Below are 21,789 nucleotides of genomic sequence, written 5' to 3'. Positions count from 1 at the left end.
CGCCTTTCTTCTCCTGCGAAGCCTTACCTGTACATTCGTAGCTGCGTGACCTGGCCAGCCCCCTGCCTCGTCCTGGGTTGCCCAAGAGGGCTGGGGGCGGCGCTCCTGCGGTCTCCGTGCCGGGCGACACACAGCCCAACATGCCCCTCAAGCGAGCCATGGACGACCACCTTCGCGCCACCTCCTCTACACCCATGCAACAGATGGCATCACCACACCACATCAATACACGCCCGAGCTACACTACGCCCTCACGCCCACAGTCCTCTACTCTCACAACTGTTCCACCCTCACTCCCTTCGAGTTTGTAACGTTTAACCTTATTGTAAGAATGATTTTTTTCTTCAGTGCACCTAATAATTGGAGTGTGGGCGTTTGTTTAGGTTGTGTGAAGTGAAGGAGTGGGCGATTGGGCGACGGGCGTTGGGTGAAAAAAAAAAGCCTTGCAACAGGGACATGACACCTTATTTATACAGACTTCGAGCTGATATACAACACACAAGGCTCCTCAAGACTGTTCAGTTGTGGATTAATACAAGGCTTGAGACATAAAAGGCACCAGCTACTGTCTGTGTTGGCTCAACCACAGGTAAACAAGCACTACAATGGACCTACATCAACATGGATTGCAAAATAGTAGTAGCCAAAACTGAAATGCAGTCACTCTTGTCGAAAGTGATCTGTGTAACTTATTCTTTTTCTTCTTCATTTTACAAGTATGTAATTAGTTTTAGTCAAGTGTGATAATAAAAAATAAAACTAAATAAAAGACTATGTCTAGGTGCAGTAAAATTTGCATAGTTATGGTACTTAGCCAATGTCTTTGTACTCCTACATTTCTCATTTTGATTAAGCACTGTTAGTTTTTTTTATGATCATTGTAATTTAAACACACACAATACAGAAACAAATAGCAAAGACATGTATACATGAGGCATGACTAACAAGGTTAATATGTATGTATATAAATATTTATGCACGAGGACAACCAATTTGTGAATGAACACTTAAGACATCTCCACCACTCACAATGGAACGAATATATGTCGATTCATGTCTCTATCCTCTTCTTTATCTTATTCTTCATCCTTCTCCTCCTTCCCCTCCTCAGCGTCTCCAGCCTTCTAACCTCTCTTTCTTTCCCTATACCTTTGTGCTTATCTCTCTCAGGTTTGTTCAATTTTAGCTTAATCTGTCGACTTACCTGCTCGAGGTTCTTCTACATAGAAGACCATGTCCCCGTCGCTGTCTCTCCTACCGGAATTCTCTGGCGCAGTTGATACGTCCATTTTGCTCTTGGATTTGCGCCTTCTCAGAACACTAGCTCTCTTTGCCATCTGCAGGGAAAACCATGGGGCAATGTTGAAAAGTACTTCATGAATTTAATGCACGAGAAAGTCATCTGTCCCACATTTGCGATAAGTAAGGAGAGTAGAATTACATTTATTAGGCCATTTAATGAAATGTAAGTAGAGTAAAAGTTGTAACATTCTGAATGTGGCTGCTAGCCAAAGAACTATTTTAACACTAACCCTCATTTAACAAGCGTTAGAAGATTTCGGAAAGATTCTTGTTTTCTTTAAGCAACAGATTCTTAGGGGTGTGTGGAAAAGCATCAAAGTAATCTTATATTTTGGTCCACGAAGATAATAATTTAACATGCAAAAAAAGTGTTAGTGCTTTTCACTCATCTTAAGATATTTCATGCATTTTTACAAAAGGAGGAAGCTTAAAAGCACAATAAGAAAAATTGCTGTTATAATTGAGCCAAACTCTAACTAAGGAAACTCACGTAAAACAGAAAAGTTGATAAGTTTTGCATTCATACATGCAATATATATATACATATATCTATATCTGTCCATATATATATATATATATATATATATATATATATATATATATGTATGTATATATATATATTCATTCATCATAACATGCTAGGGACTAGAATGTATACATGGAAGTTCTGCATAAATATATTTCTTTTTCAAATGCTCAGTGGTCAAGTTAGTGTAAATAAAAATTGCATAGAGATTGCTGTTAAAAACTAACGAAAACGGCGATGGTCTATAGATAAAAAAAGAACACTTGTGATAGGGGAGGGGGTGTGGGTGCTATCATGTCATTTGGGGAGGGGCCAACGTGATCATACTTCACCTTGCTTAGTGGTGTATTGAGAGAACTCTCCTGGAAGATTAAATCAGCAAATATAGTAGCGAATATTAGACTTCAGAAATATATTTTAGAAATGGGGTTTATGTCAGTAGATTTACTAAAGCACTATATTTTTGTCTCTAAAAACTGCATTCTCATACAAGCGAGGAGAAAGGAAGGTTAAATGTTTTATTATAAAATAGATCGGTGAATGCTCTATATTTTTTTTAATTCACTTTTATCAGATTTATCACTATAAGATTAAAGGCTTTTGTAAAGTACACAAAAATGAAGTATATTTTTTGTGTGTTGGGAGTTCAATAGAGAAATGAGTTTAGCGGTAATTTTTCATTCTTTGTAGGCGAACGGAAAGGGTAAGAGTCATTGTCCACAGATTAGAGTAATGGCATGCTTTGGCATAGAGCACTTCTCATACCAGTTGTGGCTGACGCAGTAATCATGTTAAAAAGCTTTATAATCATGAACGTGGAGAATTTTAAAAGCTTTACTACTATTACTAAAGCATTCATTCTTGGTATCAGGTAAGTTTAAATTCAAGCAACTAATTTACTACAAATTACAAAAATGAGAGAAGAGCAGTTATATTAAGCTCGAGTAAGTTAGATGTTGTGGTACAAGTCCGTAGAGATTATATTGGCCAGACGAATAATACTCATCTATAATTGTAACAAAAAAAAAAGCCTAGATTGTGCTGGTGAAAGCCTTCTGAATGAGAGGTATAGAAAGGTGCCTCATTAAGTCAGAAGCTGATGACGTGTGCTCTTCGTTATAGAAGTTTATGCGTTTTGTAAAGGAGGGCATTTGCTTGCTGCCGAAGTTATTTTTTTTACAACGCCATATAAGGTTACTTTAAGTCATTTATTTTATTTCTTCCTTATTTGATGAATGTTATATGCTCTTATGTTTAGTGGTAGAATATTTAACAAGAGGTAAATGATTCACTTTGAACAATGTAAATTTTCTTCTCTTTAACAGCAAATAATTCCCATCTTTGTACCATATCAAAAAGACCAACTTTATTAAAACAGTAGTTTGACGTGTATGAAACAGGGATGTTATTGACTACCTTGCTTAGTGGCGTGGACTGTGAGTGGTTATTGGGCGACGGATCTTTTAAATGAATTTTCCATGTCGCCGTCGAGTTGAAATGTTTATCGGCCGCATAGCAACGCCACAAACACTGAATTAGCATTGCCGCAGCGGGGATTTGTCTGTTGAAGTGTTTTTGTCTTTGCTTCTGCTGAACCTTTAAAGCGAAGCCAGATCCCAGGATACCCTGTAGAAGAACAGGGAAAGATTAGCATTTTAATGTGAAATTGGAAATTACCATGAAGTGACAATGTACTCTGAATAATAATTATTTATGTAGATAAACTGAATTATTGGAAAATTTTACCATACAGAAAATTACATCTGTTGTAACCAGATTCTTTTGACGAATATATCATCAACTCCAGGTACAAGACACAACAATTTTTGTAGAATACGACTTGTAAATTGAAAACAAAGACTTGTCATGTATCTCTTACCGCTGGCAGTGCGAAGAAAGAAATAGCAAATACACTAAAGCAAGAAGCTACGATCTTTCCCATCCACGTTCGAGGTACGGTGTCGCCATATCCAATGGTGGTCACTGTAATCTGACATAAAAGGTAATTGGTTATTACTCTCATAACGAATGTTATTAATTGAAAAATGTTCATGCCATAAAAGAGTTTCTGAAAGTATGATAGCTCAGCATGGGCAGTAGCACTGAAATTCAGAAATGAAAGTCATCATAGAAGTTTATGGTGTGATATTATTTAGAGACTAAAATTGTACGAATTGGATTACAATTTTCGTTGTTCGAAAGAAAAAGGCCACCATCTGGATAGTGTTCAAAATACAAGCACTCACCACACCCCACCAGAGGGCATCGGCATAACTATTAAAATCTCCCCGATCGTCATCTTGTTCTGTGCTGTCGGGGTTTTCGTCGTCTTTCTTTTCTGCCAGATACACGAAATAGGACGAAAAGATGAGGCCCAGGAACCCTATGTACAGTGTCGTGATCAGCTCCTGCTCGGATAATAAGAACATTCGTCATTAGATTTTATTATTTATTGGAAAAGCACTAAGTTTCATGTCTTGATAAGAAGCTTTTGGTTTTACTCTTCCTTCAAGCTTTCCTCTCTATTATATATATATATATATATATATATATATATATATATATATATATATATATATATATATATATACATATATATATATATATATATATATATATAAAATATATATATATATATATATATATAAAACAGTCACGCGTTTAACAGAAGTAAATTTCCGACTATCGGGATCAACCCAGGTCTTTCATTTGTGGTTCAGCTGATAGCGCCCTTAACTTTAATTGAAAGACCTGTGTTCGATCATGATGCGAGTCAAATTTATATATAAATATTTATTTTTATATATACGGCATATATATGTAATATGTAACATACGCACACACTCGTGTGTGTGTATTATATATTACATATATATATATATATATATATATATATATATATATATATATATATATATATATATATATATATATATCGAGCGAGCAAGCAGTGTTTTGGCACGTTCTGTTAGTTCCCATTTTATCAGTTGTTGACCTAAGTAGTAAGTTAAAATACTACAATACGGTCATTCCTTCGTGGCGTTGCAAGGAAGGTTGGGGCTAAAATACGTTGTTGTCAGATTCCAGCTGAACCCTCGACCTCGACTCATTAAAGGCAACTCTCTTTGGGAGTTACACTAATCGCTTTCTTAAACCTTACTTTTTCGCCCAGCACCTCTCTTTATCTCTCGTTCCTTGTTTATCTTGTCTAAGCTGATAGTTCAAGGCAACACCTAATAGAATCCTTTATAACTGAGTGTACTATATATGTAAAACGCTGCACAGCATATTTTTTATGTTTAAATTTAAATTCTTATGTATTTGCTTTATTCATTCTATAGAATAAAATTTCATCTGAATTTTGAGTATTGTTTATCATATCTTGAACAAAAAACAAAATTTTTGCAGGGAATAAATAATAACAGAGAGAGAGAGAGAGAGAGAGAGAGAGAGAGAGAGAGAGAGAGAGAGAGAGAGAGAGAGAGAGAGAGAGGATAGTAAATAGTCGAAGAGATAAAATTTACATTCATGAAGCATAAGATTATCCAGGCTAAGTAAACAGGCGTACCCAACCAAACTGACCACGCTTTGTTTCCCGGAGGTGTGGCAAAGTAAGCGCCAAATCTATCGAAATAAAGCTTTTTATTTTGTCATTATTTTTGGGGAAATTGCTATAAATAGTGTGATTTCCATTAGCATAACCTTTATTATAACCATCTTTCGATTTTCATAATGTTCATAGGTATAGATATTTGTGTGTACATATGTATATATATATATATTATATACTGTATATATATATGCAGTATATATATACAGTATATATATTGTATATATATATATATATATATATATATATATATATATATATATATATATATATATATATATATATATATATATATACATATATATATATATGTGTGTGTGTGTGTGAAAATAAATTCTCATATATGTTACCCGAAGGGGAATTTTCTTTAGTTGATACTAAGTGTGTAAAATCCTGTATTGAACCACGGAAGACAAGAACTCTGTGTGACGCATAGCAAACCACATTTACCATCGAGGGAGAGTATAAATTGATACCGACTCCCACCTACAAATCACTGCCGAATTCGGGTGTTTGTAATTAGGTGGGAGTCGGTATCAACTTATACCTCCCTCGATGGCCGTGTGGTTTAAGGCGCGTCACTGTAGTCCTGAGTTCTTGTCTTCCGTGGTTCAAGCCCACGAGACGACGAACTTATTATCAACTAAAACAAAGCCCCTTCTGGTAACATACTGTATATGAAAATATATTATTTCAGAGGAAGAGCGGATTGGATATTAAAGGACATTTGTAGCTTAATGCTTGTATATGAAACACGGTGATGTGATAAAATTCATCCAAATATATATACATATATATATATATATATATATATATATATATATATATATATATATATATAAAGATGAACTATGCCCCCAATTCTTTTGAACATGTGGCACATTGCTTTATATCCCTTATTCCGTCTGCGCCACCACAGTGCAATGGTTTGGCTTCAGTACTTCTAGATTGTGATTTACATCAACCAAAGTGAAGAAGGGCATGGAGTTAGCTACCTCATTGCCGTGAACTTCCTGAAAACTAGGTTTATCCGGTTTGAAATCATGAACCCCCTCCCACATGACCAAAGTTATTTACTAAATACGTAATTCTCTGTCTCTCTGTGTCTCTCTCTCTGTATGTATATATATTTTTTTTCACGGCCATCTATTTGTTTACAGTTTATACAAATAGGTATACACCAAAACATAAGCTTAAAACAAAAATTACATATATATATATATATATATATATATATATATATATATATATATATATATATATATATATATATATGTGTGTGTGTGTGTGTGTGTGTGTATGTATGTATACAGTATATTTATATTCAGTATGTATGTATATATATATATATATATATATATATATATATATATATATATATATATATATATATATATATATATATATATATATGTATGTATGTATAGATATAGGTGTGTCCACGTTTCTCCGTGATGCTTGTCGTTTGGTGAATATAGTGTCCCCTGGTTTCCACGGGTATATATCATTCTTTAAACTATACATTTCCCCGTGTCTAGGGACTTCTTATGAATTGCGAGTGTGAACTATACCATCTAAATTATGCGCTTCCTCTGAATCTCCAGAATTTGGGAGAAGTTATTTTTCAGCAGCTTTGTTTACTGCACTGACTTCTGAGCTGTTTCGCCAAGTTCGTTATTCCCCGTTAATAAAATTACCTTCTCTCTAGCGTTAGAGTGCTGCCGTTGCTGATCTGCTTTGGATATATTCAGAAAAGAATCGCACTCCCCATTACAGTATTATTCTCAAAGGGGTGACTTTGAAAGCTTCCTCTTGAACCTGCTTTTACATCTGTCACTCACCTGTCTGTGAATGAATACGACGGATCCTAAGAGTCTCCAGGTTCCTCCTTGTCTGTCTACGTGAAGCATCCGAAGTATTTGTAGGAAACGAATACCTCGGATGGCAGACGTTGCGAACACCTGCCCATTCGAGCCGACACAGAGCACAACAACGGACGCTACCACTACTATCAAATCTAGAAGGAAAGTTTAAGATTTGTTACATGAGCTGTCGAAGATTTCTAGTCGTTATAAATGATGTGTTTGTTAGAATATTGTCGTCTTCATCGCCAGGATTATAACATATAAAGAGTGACTAGTGTAAAATTCTCTTTGTTTGGTATACCGATGTTTTTGATGTAAAAAAAAAAAAATACCAAGAGAAGTCTAGCGTAACTCACCAGCCGTATGTAGTGTTTACTGTTTGTATGCTGAAGTGACAGTCTTGTATTTTGTTTTATGATAAAGATGAATATATAGAAATTGTATTCCCATTTTTCTAAAACTGAGAAAGAAATAAAAGATATACTTGGAATAACTGCTTTTATTTCAGGATATTGAAAAAGTATAGCCGTTTACTTTTTTTTTTTTACGACCCTCGAACCGCCTAGAAAAGGGCATCGGCTTTCCCTTCTTTTTGGGTTTTGCTCTTAAAAAGAGTATTTAGTTTCAAGGAATTGTTTTGTAAGATTTCCCACCGGGAAGTGAATCCTAATCTGTAGGACCCAGAATATGAATGGTTATATGTAGGATTGCTGAAGGGCAAAGGTGAAACTGGTATCTTTTCATCCCTTCGTATTCTGCAAACAGTGAATTTAGTGTGAGAAGGTAAATCCTTCAAGGAATTAGTATAAATTCTGTAATCGACGTCGACTGCAATGCGCAATTGTCAACTTTTAAAGAGCAATGTTAAGGATAGAATCAGACACGTTTCACAGTTGTCCTTTCCTCATGTTCCTCCATTATCATTCTTATTAATTTCATTTTCACTTTTCTCAGAACGTATGATTCTTAGCATTTGTTTAGTGATTTCCGCTAGTAATTCCTTAATTGTTCTCTTTCATTGACTATAATAAGAGTATTATTGGCAGTTTTTCTTTTTACATCAATTATATTCACGGTTTTTACTGTCACTGCATCTCATGAGGCTTCGGCCGCATCACATTTATCTAGGCAAGCTAGTTATTTTATAGTCATATCAGCATTCTTACGTGTGTGATCAAAATAATTGTAATTTGGTGTAAGGTATTATTTATAGCAATTGCATTCTACCACGTTTTAGTTGCTAAACCGAAACCTCAATGAGTTTGTGAGCAGTTTAGATCTCTTGCTAAATAAGTAAATCTTTGTAACTATGTGTCATTTCATTCGTAAGCAGCTTCGATTTGATATCACATGCGCAGTTCCTCGCTCTTAGTTCGTTTATCTGAAATCCAAATCAAAGTTCTCTTTACTCGCCAAAGTAGTTGTAATTTAGACAAAGTTGCATATATCATTATCATAACACTCAGCCTGGAACTTCAGGCGTGACGTCACCTGCCCAGACTTCTAGTTGTTTGACTTCCGCCTCATCTGCCTCCGCTGGCGCGTCCGATTTAGTCTTGCAATCGTTTCCCGGTCCAATAATGGCTAAAAATATATGTTACTTTTACAGATAACGGTAGCTGGACGTTCTTTTCTGTAAATATTATTTGATATATATGCGTTTATACGCTTTTCTGTCATAGGCTACGGGATGTTAAAGTAAATGCGTAGATTGATTAAAAGTATTTCCAGCATGTATTGAATTTAGTAGTTGTATTTCCAAGTTAGTAATTTTATGAGGAATTTCATTTATGATAATCCACAAAAAGATTATCTTTTTATTACTCCTTGAAGAGTTTATTTCTTGAGAGGTATGTCATTTTTTTAATTCTTCCAAACAATTTTCTCCGACATAATGAAAGCTGTCTTCTAGTAATTTAGAAATTTAAGTTTTAATAATGATGATACAATGTTATCATTACTGCCTTGAATTAATTTAATAACATTTCATATACTTTTTAACGATAAAAGTGACGGTTCGGTTATTCTTGAATTAAAGTCTTTTCGTTTGCGTTTTTGCATGGTTGTATATGAATACAGTGTACCAAGTGTAAATTAAACTATACTTACCTATTATACAAATAGGTTTTCGTATAAAACGTATTCGGCCGAACAGTCCCATATACTTCGACCTGCAACCTGCAGCCCATAGTCTCACTGCATATTCCAGGCCAAAGAAAACCACCAAACATATTTCCTGGAAAGAATTGAGAATAATTAGAAATATCCCCCGCTCTCCTTCCCTCTTTCTTCTTAAGTACGGCTTTACTGCAAAAATGAAGAGAGTGATTGAAAAAACATGTAAATCTCATCCATTCACAGTTTCACACTTTACCAACATATAGGTGTAATTTTGGATTAAGAGGTAATGATTTTTGACTCCAAAAGTTGTTTGAAATTGCACTTTCAGTAATTAAAGCTGTTATATGTAATTTCCACTCGGCATAGGATTGATTTAGTATATGTATGAACTTTTCATTATTAAGTTTAAAAATGGAAACTGTTCCTAGTAAAACTGTTTAGAATAGTGCCATACATGTTCCTAGAAAACATATGATGTTATACGTGCAAACTCAGAATTGTATTTAGTTTTATTCTTTTTTTATCGAAGGAAAAATTGCAGTTCTAGACATTACCATTAAATAACCCTGATTCATGAATATTCTGCTGCAGAGAATAAGTTACTCTTTCAACAAACAGTCACGTGCTATTCTTCTTATTAAGTGAGACTGTGGATTTAGTTTCAACAAATGATTTAAGTGAGTTTGCTTACTTTATATTAGTTGTTTACTATGTATTAGTTTTCATCCTGTTTTCTGGTTTCGCTTTAAAGGGATAAGGCAATTGAATCAGACTAGTTAAGTTTGTTTTATTTCAGTATCTCAAGGCAGTGGCTGATGAGACGGGTCGTGTAATGCCTTAAACGGGTTCAAGGGAAAAAATAATGAAAAAATATAAAAAAAGACTAGAAGCAAAAGGAAAGGGGGAGCTGGGGGTTCATCCTAAAAGAAGCCGTGGAATCGCCTCTTTAATAATGGAAGATTGTAAACTAGGCCAAAACTGAATTAGGAAGAGTGTTACAAAGCTTTGTGGTGAAGGAAACAGCTATCGGAATATGCAATTTGACATCAATTTCTAGTGAAGAAATGTGACGATTGTTGGCATGGTAGATATTGTAAAGTTGCTGAAATATCGGAGAGAAACATAAACTAGAGACTAGGTGATGGTGAGCGACAAGGCTTCGATTTAGTCCATTCGAGAAGGGAATCAAAAGGTCGAGCATCCCAAATTACAGAGATCCGCGTAATAGTACAGATAGGGTAATAGAAAAGATTTATTATCTTGGAGAAAGTAACTGATAAGAACTAAACAAAGCTTGCAACTCTAATTTGGACAACCAAAATATTGATAAAAGAGGTAAGGAAAATCACAGGCTGCTGATCACATTCACTAGATGTATACTGTAATTAGCCACAACCCCACATAACTTGTTTGCCATTGTTTTTGGACATATTTTCAAAAGACTTCCTTGCTACGATTTAACGTTTCCTTGCTTTGCTTAATCTACTGAATAAGAATTCTTTGTGAATTACTGCTAAATAAATGTTTTATGTGAATTTTAAATTGTTTGCATGAATATTTGATACCTAGATAGTTATGATTCCCCCTTTTGAATTGTAATATTTGTATATAACTTTTTCTAATTTATTTACAATTCTGTTAAAGTAGAGATAGTGACTGGCACAAAACTTTACCAAGGGATGTATGATGTTCTTCCATGCACCTTAGAGCTTGGAATTAAACTTCATATGTTAGGTGCTTAAGAGGAAAATAGCACAGAGATTTTAAATATGCATGCTAGGTTTGTTGATTAGATTTTAGATGATTCAGGCATTCAGAGTAACACTCTCTCTAAAATACATCGGTTCATCTTTCATAGCAGTGATATATAGACGTTGTACAATGTGCTTTTTAATTTGAGCTAATTGGTAGCATGCCAGATTATGATATCCATTATAAACAAAGGTGTTATGGACATAATTTGAAATGAAATGATCCTGCAAGTCAGTGATTGCCCGTAGCATGCAGTGTTTATATATATATATATATATATATATATATATATATATATATATATATATATATATATATATATATATATATATATATATATATATATATATATATATATATACATATGTGTGTGTGTGTGTGTGTGTGTGTTTTAAGAACATATTTTCGTAGATTTTGACTCTTTAAAGGTGAAAATAATTTGTATTTCCTCTGTGTAATAATTGAATGCAGTTACATGGTATCAAATGAGAGTAGATATTAAATAAATTGCATAGTTTGTCAGTCCATAAAAATTCTGTGTACTTTTCTGTGAAATAACTACTATGAACAACAACAAATTATAAGTCTTATAGGGAAGATAATTTATCAAAGTATTGTTTGTTGAGACAAAAACATAAATTTCCAGTTCTTTATTTTTGTAGATATATTTTTTTACATTGTACTATAGACATTATTATTTTGGGTAACTTGTGGGTCATTGGCTAGCAAGGTGTTGGAGGCATCTTATTTTTGTTCAGTTGTATTTTGAATATGTTGAAATAAATTAAAACCATTCTTAATAACATCAAACGAGGTATCCATTTAGGGAAATTAAATTACCACAGACGGACCAAAGAATTAAATTAACAAGTTTTATATAGAAAATAATAGAATTATTTTCATAATTTTTTTTACGTTATGTGTAATTCGAAGCATGAATTGCATTTAACGATATATTGGGGAGAAAGTTTATATATCTCGGATGCTTTAGTTTTTGTGGATATTTTTCACAGCAAGGCATAACCAGTTGGTTGGATGAATTCGACTTGTTTTGCCTTTTGTTTTTATGACTTTGCTCTTGTAATTCTTAGAGAGAAATTACGACCAATAAGCTCTGAAAAGACAAAACACGGAGCCTAGCAAGAAAAATAAATTTAAACATATTATTCAACAAAAATATCTAAGCGAAAATTTGGTCAATGAGAGAGAGGTCTACACATTATGTACACATAAAAGTGTGTGGACACAAACAACATTTAACATAGTAGGAATTATATATGCATATACACACAAAAACACACACACACACACACACATATATATATATATATATATATATATATATATATATATATATATATATATATATATATATATATATATAAGAGAGAGAGAGAGATTTGTTTGAGGATTGTGACTGGCGGAGTGTGGAGAATATGGAAGGGCAACTTGATGTGGTTGAAATGTTGAGAGGACGAATGACTGAATATGTATCTGCACATTATTGGGGTGAAGCAAAGTTTATGATAAATACAAATTCAAGCTATAGGGGAAGGTGTATATAAGTTCTTTTAAATGTAGTTAATACAAGTCACTTAGGTAAAAGGTTAGTGGGAAGAGTATGTAAGGAGAAAATTGGGGAGATATGGTCTAGGGATATGACAGTTCATAAATTTCTATGATGGGGTTATAGAGATGTTGGCTAATGAAAAAGTTTGGAAGTGTTTACAGCAGGGGAAAATTGGAAGTAATTTTGAGGAGTAAGGTTATGAGAGTGAGTGGTTACCAGAAAGATGGAAAAAAAATTAAAGCAGCTTGTTCTTCAAGGTACTTGGGAGTAGATATAACTAAAGATGGCAAGATGAGACAGGTAGTAAGTTATGGAACGGATAAAGGAAGGAAGGAAGGTTGCAGAGTTTGTGCACTGGTTAGGGTTGAGACTTCGATGTTTATGAAAATTAAAGTTAGAATGTAAGAAGGGATAATTGAGTCAGTGTCCCTCTACTGAAATGAAGTGTGAACGTTGAATGTGTATGAAAGAAAAATGGGTTTGAAGCTGTGTTGGAACTGCATAATTTATATGGCGCTAGGACAATCGACACTGTATAAAGGTTAGCACAAATGGAGGGATGGGATGGATGAGGTTATTTTGAAACAACTTAGACACATGGTAGTAATAGAGAATGACATTTTGGTGAAAGAATGTGTATAATTCTGAAGTGTTTGGAGGGTGGAGGAGAGGGAGACTTAGGGAGCGTTAGATTAATGGTGTGGAAGACCTTATCCAGGAGGCATAATAATGGCTTCGTGCGTTTAGAGGGTTTGGCACTGCTGATAGTCTTTCTTTGCAAGCTTATGAACTGGAAGTTTTTGCGAAAGATTCCATCTACAATTCAGTAGTTAAAACATGTACGTTTCAGTGACTGTTTTTTCCTGAGCCACCAGCTGTTATATACACATATATACATATATATATATATATATATATATATATATATATATATATATATATATATATACTTATTTATTATATATCCAACATGGGATACTGAGTGGGAGGTTCAAAAGTCTGCATTTTTATGTACGCGTCTTACCATCCAAAAAAGGGTTTCATTGGCGAAGTCTTCGTACTGTGAAATGGTGGACAGAACGCTGAAGATCAGGCAGATCAACACAGCCATAAACCTGTAAAGAAAAAAAAGATTAAATTTTATACATGGGAGAAATTTAAAAGCAGCTTGTCAGTAAGGATTGAAAAAATTGTAAATTTGTTTCATGGTCATGTTGATGTAGGTGTATAAAGTGTAAATACAGTATATATATATATATATATATATATATATATATATATATATATATATATATATATATATATATATATATGTGTGTGTGTGTGTGTGTGTGTGTGTATAAAGCAACAAATGTCGTTTATTATTTAGCTTACTATAACAGGGGAATAACTTACACTCACGGAATATTATAACTGATAAGTGCTTAGTCACCAGTGGAATTCAAACTGCCGCCTAGTTGGGAAACAGCTACGCATAGTGACTCTTTGGCTACCAAACCATCAAAGTCCTGTATGTCGTTGTTTCCTTATCAGGCGGAACTTCGAATCCCACTGGTGACCTAGCAGTTATTAATTAGAATTCCCTTTGGGTGCTAGTTATCCCTTTGGTATAGTGAATTGAATATTAATCGACATTTATGGTTTAATATTTGTGAATCTAAAAAATATCATGGTGTTAAGTTAAAGTTAAAAAGTAGACAGCCTCACTATTCGCTCCTTGACGGAGAGCAAGCAATGGTCCCCGAGACCGCGAGGCCAACACACTTTTAGCTGCTCGCCAATTTGGCTAGTGTATATATATATATATATATATATATATATATATATATATGTATGTATGTATGTATGTATGTATGTATATATATATATATATATATATATATATATATATATATATATATATATATGTGTGTGTGTGTGTGTGTGTGTGTGTGTGTGTGTATGTGTGATACACATATATATATAATAATATATATATATATATATATATATACATATATATACTGTATATACTAGCCGTCTGGCTTGAGTACAGTTGGTAGCGTGTTGACTCGCGGTCTCTGAGGACCGTGCTTGCTCCGTCGATAATGTCTACACAACACTTAACACCATGATATTTTTTAGATTCACAAGTATATATATTATACATTTCGATATATGTATAATCATTATCATAAACATGCCGATTTATTTTATCTTTAATTGAGAGAGAGAGGGAGATAAACTTCGAAAATCTTTTGTAACTGAATGTCGAAGTAGGTTTGAAGTTTTCGAAACTGTACCTGAGTTGGTTACTCTTATGTATATCAGTAGGCTGGAAAGAAGAACTGGTATATGGGATAAGAAGACGGAAACCACGGATAATATCTCATGACACCAAGGATACAATACAAAACAGACAAAAGCTAAAGGTATTTGAAGAAGGTGTACATGAATAATGCAAAGTAGAATCCAGTTGCTCGGATCAAGAGAGAGAAGTTAAACGAAGCACAAGAAGGGACGAGAGAGAATATTTGGAGAAATATGCCCTTGATATAAACTGAGCCACGCAGTCATTAAGTAGCATGGTGTTTTGGTGACTTGTAGAACTATTGATGAAATATCGATGAGTGAAAAGAAAAGGACGACAGTATCTATTAAAATGAAGCATTGGTCAATAACATCCGAAGAAAGGCGATTCTGTGCCGAATATGTTAATGAGGTCATGAATAAGCAGGAATAGGCTAAGAGTTATTTTATAAATGTGCCAAGAGCTTTAGGCCTGACTGTACTATGATTAAATTCACGGTGTTTGAAGTGGAATCAGTAATACAGAAACTAGAGAGATGGGAAGCACCGGACTATAATGGAATCATTACGGAGATGTTAGCAGAAACATAATGCGTGTGTACTAGCAAGAATTTTTTGCAGAATGTGGGATGAGGGAACAAAGCCTAAAGGTTGGGAATTGGAAATCATAGCAAAGGTAATTGGAAGTCATGGCAAAGATACCGAATGGAATGTTGCCCGACTTAATTAGTAACTATACGGTCATTACACTTACTTCAGTTCAGATGAATTTATTCAGTATGCATATTGTCAATAGGCTACAGAAAGACATTGATAAAATTCTCAGAGAAAACAAGCTGGTTTTAGAAAAGGGAGGAGTTGCACTGGTCAGATATTTGTGCTTAGACATACTGTCCAGCAGTGTAATGAATTTAAAAATCTTCTAATGCCATCTGTTGATTTCATAAAAATAATTTGGCATCGCATCCAGAAACCAATGCTATGTAGGGTCATGCGTTAATGGTATCCCTTTTAAATGTGTAGCGCTTTATCCATGAACGAGAAGTAGATGCAAAGTTGGCGTTGCTGGGGTATTAATAGTCTAGTGAATTTGCAGTAAACAGTGTGATGCTACAAGGGAATGTTACGTCGCTTAAGCTGTGTTCCATTCTCGTTGGTTTTATAATGAAAAAATTGCTTGCAGTTGGAAGTGAGAGTTTATATTGGAATAGCGAAAGTTGACAAACTTAGAATACATAGATAATGCAGGTTTAATCAGCAAAGCCCCACAAGATTTAAAATCTTTCTTAGCCAGTAAAATGGATTCCAATGCAAATATAAGTTAAAGAGAATTAATGAGGACAGGGTATGCTCAGTAGGATCAATCTTACAAATATTTAAGAAAAAGACATCCAGTACATGTTCTCTTGAGTTAGAATTTAGAGAGGAATAAAAGTGCGAGCCAAACAATGAGAAGCCTGAATAAGATAAGAAATCAAATAGACTGAAATTACACATAGAAGCAGGACTACTGTATACATTAGTAAGATCTATATGGGTACACAGATATGAATCAAGACCTGATAATGAAAGTATATCACATAGATTTTGAGGACTCGAAAATATAGACCTAAGAAGAATCGGAATCAGTTGACTGTGTAGATACCATAGGGGAAATGACTTACATTTCAGTGTATATGAGATGATGATAAAAGGAAAGAGATGGCTTGTACATGTTCTCTATACAACCTCAGGGAGAATAATATGTGATAGTTTCAGCTGGGCTCCTGTGGGCACCAGAAGGGTTGCAGGCGTGGAAGATAAACCATAGGAAAGACATGCGTTGCACAGTATAAGAGGCGATGATAGCGATGTTTGTGCGTACTTGTGTGTGTGTTTGTGTTTGTACTTTTGTTCAGGTTTTGAGGAGTTTTGTTCTTCAGTTATGTTATTCAAGATATTTTCTTCATTAGGTCATCGTCATTGATGCTGTATGAGGATGTGTAACCTATTACTGACTTCCCCTTTTTCCCTGCAACAGCTTTCCCTCATACCCAGTCTGTGCGCTCCCCTTACACTGTCCTTCCCTTTCATCTCCTTCACACCTTACGTCCCACTCACCTTCCCTAATGCAATCCCCCTTCCTTTCTCATTCTATGGCCTTCTAATCTCTTGGTGGAGTGTTAATTGCTCATCACTTGTCAAGTGTTCATATAGACTGATCTAATCCAGTTCCCTTAACCTTTTACAGCTCCCTCCCCTATCCTTCATACTGCCACTAATGTCCATTCCCTGACCCTCTTCCGCTGGTCCTAATCTCTCTCTCCTCTCTCTCTCTCTCTCTCTCTCTCTCTCTCTCTCCTATATTCCTTCCTCTTTTCCAGCTTTGAAAGAAAGTCGTAGTAGAAAAATAGCTTGATTATACGGTATATTGTATCTCTTCTATTTGCTAAGATGTCTATAATTCGGTTAATGTATTATCGATTAGCTGGTCATGTTTGTTCTGTTTGTCATTTTATTTCTTTCACTTTGCTACACCTGCATTCCATTGTAGTTTTTAACCTCATACTCGTACATCCTATTTCCTAACCTTACCTATCCAAGGGCACACACGCACACACGCACACACACAAACTCATATCCATCCTTGTTAGCCCTTTACATAAATTTAGTATCTTCTTTTATCACTCCCCTCGTACCCTCATTCACCCGGTCCCATTTGCTCGTATCTGCCTCGTATATGGCACCATTTTCCTTGTATTTATAATTGGGTAGCAAATTCTCCTCAATTCTCGGGTCATATTTGGAAGCTTATTTTAGCCCTGCTCTCTCACTGAAGACGCCCTCATCCCGTTCTCCTGTTTTCTCACATTTATCTTCATATCTCCCCAGAATTTCCTCTAACTTCCTCACCCGTTTCCTGTCAGTGGCCCCACGTTTTAGTTGAACCTACTTTATTAGTGGAGCAGGTAACTACAAAAAATAGGGGAAAAGTGCAAATGGTGATACAAGCATGAAACTTGGCTCAACTATTCTCCTTGTCCCTTGGTCTCATTATCAACCTCCGGCCACACAAAATTTTGCCATTTTCCAAGTTGGCCGACAGGTTTTCAAAACGGCGTCCTGTGGATATTTGAATATTGGTAAGTAATTGATTAATCACATTCAGATCCCTAAGTCACTCCCATTTTGTATTAAAATATTAAAAGCAAGCCTTTATATATATAGATAAATCATTTCTCTGCATAGAAATATCCAAGATGGCTGTCACTATATCAAAAATGTCCGCCAAAATGCCGAAAATTGGTACTTAAGCTCATATATGAGGCTAAAGGTTGGGTAATACATGGATTTGGGGTAACTTCAGACTGATCAGTTCATTTTTTGTAGATTAGAAATCAATTAATCCCCAGTTAATTAATTTTCATCCTCATTTAGAAAAAAAATGGGCAATAAGCTTAATGTAAAAGTGTAATAGTGTAGTGCCAGTGTACTACCAGGGCACACTGGTTGACACTATAGCTGTGAAACTCAGCATGGGGTTCAGTGCTAGCTAATGGCGGAGATTTGTTATTAGCGTCCCAAATGCTGTTTAGCTAGCCCACTTCAAAGTTAAACAGCTGCACCTGAATTGACAGGATGTGCCAGCGCGGGAGAGCCGAGCCAAGGAAGATGGGGCTTTAGTCTTTTAGATGGTGTACAGATCACACGGGAATTAAATAGCATTGGATGAATGATCGGGCTATGGGTAGGATAATGACATATCTGACCCTAGTTGTATCCCATATCTGAAAGTGCATATATGTAATATAGGTGGTAAAAGGATAAACCCTCGGCCTATATAACAAAAGCAATGGCAGGACAATCTTGGAAGTCAACGTCTTTCCTGTAGGGAGATAGTATGACTAACTGGAAGCTTTGTTGCTTGTGCCAAGAGGACACACGTAAAAGACTAGTTGACGCACCTGTTACCCTTGCTACAAACATTCCTGAATTCTATAAGTTAAATACAATGCCTATATCATTTCATCCCAAAAGGCTTGATGAAGGTGATGGAATTCTGCAGACCTTTGAAAATAACAATGCAAAATATCATGAATCATGTATATTGAAGTTCAAAACAACAAAACTAGAAAGGAAAAGGAAGTCATTGTGTAAGACAAAAGAAGATGATGCCCCATCAGCAAAATTCACATGTAGTAGCCAGAAGGCAGATGAAGAAGATGCAGAAGAATCTAAGACTGAGAAAGAAGGAATCTGCTTTATTTGTGACCAACCAGCACCAATCAAAGAATTACGATTGCCCATGACATTGCCTTTGCATGAAAAGCTGCAATGATGTGCCACTAACCTACTAGATGAGAAACTTATGGCCAAGCTTAGTGCTGGAGATATTGTTTCTCAGGACCATATGTATCACCCATCTTGTCTGACTGGTGTGTACAACAGGGGAAGGGCCTGGCTAAATTCCCAGAAAATTGGAGATGATTATGTGCAGTACAGACAAGAGGCATGTGCCCATGCTTTTGCTGAGCTTGAGATGTACATAAGAGACAAGCAGTTGACTACAGATGGGTGCTGCTATTTTACAATGGTAGAACTTTATGATTTGTACAAACAAAGACTGGGTCAGCTAAATGTTGATGCTTCCTATGTACACCGAACACGGTTGAAAGAACAGATACTTGGCCGCATCCCAGAACTGGACTTTAAAAAAGGAAGAGAAATTTGGTTTGCCTACAAAAGGAAAATGGGAGAAGCCCTAGCCACGGCATGTGACTACAATGGTGCACTAATCGTGGCCAAAGCAGCTAAGACATTGAGGATCAGATGCTTGAACATGAGATAGAATTTGATGGAACCTTAACAGCAGACACTAGAAGAGAATCTGTGCCACCAAGTTTGTTGGAATTTGTAAGTGTGCTATAAAACAGTGGCGATATAAAATCCCAGTTTAAATATGGAACATCATCTACTGATCTAGCTTTAGCACAACTTTTGCACTTCAACTGTCGAAAGAATCCAGCATCTTCAACATTCTCCAGACATTCCAAGTCAAGAGAACCTCTGTTTCCAATATATATTGGTCTCCTGGACTTTGCAAAAACCAGGAAGCGTCAATTAACCGATACATCCATCACCATGGAATCAGCATCAGCTATGATAGGGTTCTGGAATTGACTAAAGGGTCAGGAGAAGCAGTTGTAACATGGGCTGTGGAGGAAGAAGTCATTTGTCCCACTACACTAAGAAAAGGGCTCTTTACAACTTGTGCTGTTGACAATCTGGACCATAATCCAAGTGCCACAACTGCACAAACATCCTTCCATGGCAGGCATATCTTTGTTTCAGCATCCGAGCACTGATGAAAAGGGTGAGGACATTCACCTCCACCAAACTAAGTTCAACACCAGCAGCTGTAGAAGATGAAGACCTGCAAATTATTGAAGAGTTCGTGGTGCTAATGTACGACAGAAGCAGTTCATATAAAAATGTAAATGAGGCTAGACTTGATCTCTTTGCAAGAAAGCAAAGAGCTTATGATTGCATTCCCCCTACAAGGGCTGCTCTTAGAGAGCATTGCAAGAGAGCTGCCTTTCAAGCAGGGCACATTTGGTGCCAGTCTTTAGTATATCATCCAGTTTTGCCCAGTCAAAGACACTGGGGATGGCAACAGATTGATGGCACCTGGTTTTCGTATTGGACAGATTTGCCAATAGTAGCAAAATCTTGCCAAGAACTGAATAAGTGTGGCTGCAAAAAGGAATGCCATGGCAGGTGCAATTGCTACAAATCAGGACTTGGCTGCACAGCCCTCTGTAGCTGCACTTGCTAAAACTAATTTATACACAAAACATATTGGTTTCTCTCAGGAGATACATACTCGTACTTTTTTTTTATCATTGGTGGCCATTTTGGAAATATGGTGTTCATATGGTGGCCATATTGGAAAGATGGGTTCACTTTATCTCTTCATGGCAGTAAGAATGCCATAATACAAATTCTCAATCATTATATGGACAGTATGCAACTTATATACGTTTATGAAACGAAAATATTTGAAATATACAGCAAATTTGCCGCCATTTTGGAAAAGTGTCAGCCATCTTGGAAATAGCCAGATATTGAGGTGGCCGGAGGTTGATTTTGATTTATGGGGATAAAAAGAGTTCTTATGCCAAATCTGTTGCTTGTATCACCATTTGCACTTTTTTCCCATTATCCCGCTCCACTATATAAGCCATCATCCGCCTACGTGAGAGAGATTACAACTCAAGCTGAAGACTGTGTAAATGAAGTAACTAGGAAAAAAGCTCTGTTTAATGCGGGTTAAATTCTTGTTGATCACTTCCTGCATTGTCGCCTGTACGGTATCATAGTCTTTTGTAAAGGGAGAAATCGAGGTTTGTTGAAATTTTGTGATCATATAATTACGTTGATTTTTTTTATCTTGTATATTGGACGCATATCCGTTCATGGTATTTGTTCCTTTTTTATTTGATTAAAAACTCGATATATTTTAATCAGTATTTTGCACATACCTCAATATTTGTGGTATTAGCTCTGTGCCGATGGCAGTGTGAATGATATGAAAAGCTTAGACAAATCTAAAGAACTGCAAAATATGAGGTAACAAGCCCCTGATGTTATGCTCATCTTTTACCTTAAAAAATGTAGAAAGTCATACCAAATGGAAAAATCAATTTAAGATTGTTATACTATTGATTGATGCGCTTATCATCATGGTAACTGTAATGATTATGGCAAATGGATG

General features: G+C 35.5%; 1 protein-coding gene across 7 annotated transcripts in view; it reads right to left on the bottom strand.

Annotated features, from left to right (window-relative positions):
- Positions 1–21,789, bottom strand: part of LOC136835342 (potassium voltage-gated channel subfamily KQT member 1-like) — a 924,117-nt gene that overhangs the window by 22,577 nt on the left and 879,751 nt on the right. For 2 of the 7 annotated variants that reach the window (XM_067098719.1, XM_067098718.1), the window contains 9 exons: positions 13,771–13,861; positions 9,413–9,539; positions 7,280–7,455; positions 4,075–4,236; positions 3,708–3,818; positions 3,245–3,454; positions 2,161–2,190; positions 1,205–1,337; positions 28–186 (listed from right to left, as the gene is read on the bottom strand). In XM_067098719.1, coding sequence (XP_066954820.1) covers positions 28–186; positions 1,205–1,337; positions 2,161–2,190; positions 3,245–3,454; positions 3,708–3,818; positions 4,075–4,236; positions 7,280–7,455; positions 9,413–9,539; positions 13,771–13,861 — 1,199 coding nt within the window. The remainder of the gene's footprint in view (positions 1–27; positions 187–1,204; positions 1,338–2,160; positions 2,191–3,244; positions 3,455–3,707; positions 3,819–4,074; positions 4,237–7,279; positions 7,456–9,412; positions 9,540–13,770; positions 13,862–21,789) is intronic. The other 5 variants (XM_067098721.1, XM_067098722.1, XM_067098724.1 and 2 more) reach the window with 3 other exon arrangements.

This window comes from Macrobrachium rosenbergii, chromosome 55, assembly GCF_040412425.1.
Source record: "Macrobrachium rosenbergii isolate ZJJX-2024 chromosome 55, ASM4041242v1, whole genome shotgun sequence".
In the NCBI taxonomy this organism is placed as follows: domain Eukaryota; kingdom Metazoa; phylum Arthropoda; class Malacostraca; order Decapoda; family Palaemonidae; genus Macrobrachium; species Macrobrachium rosenbergii.
Note: the sequence above shows the minus strand (reverse complement) of the source record. Positions and strands in the feature narration are given on the sequence as shown.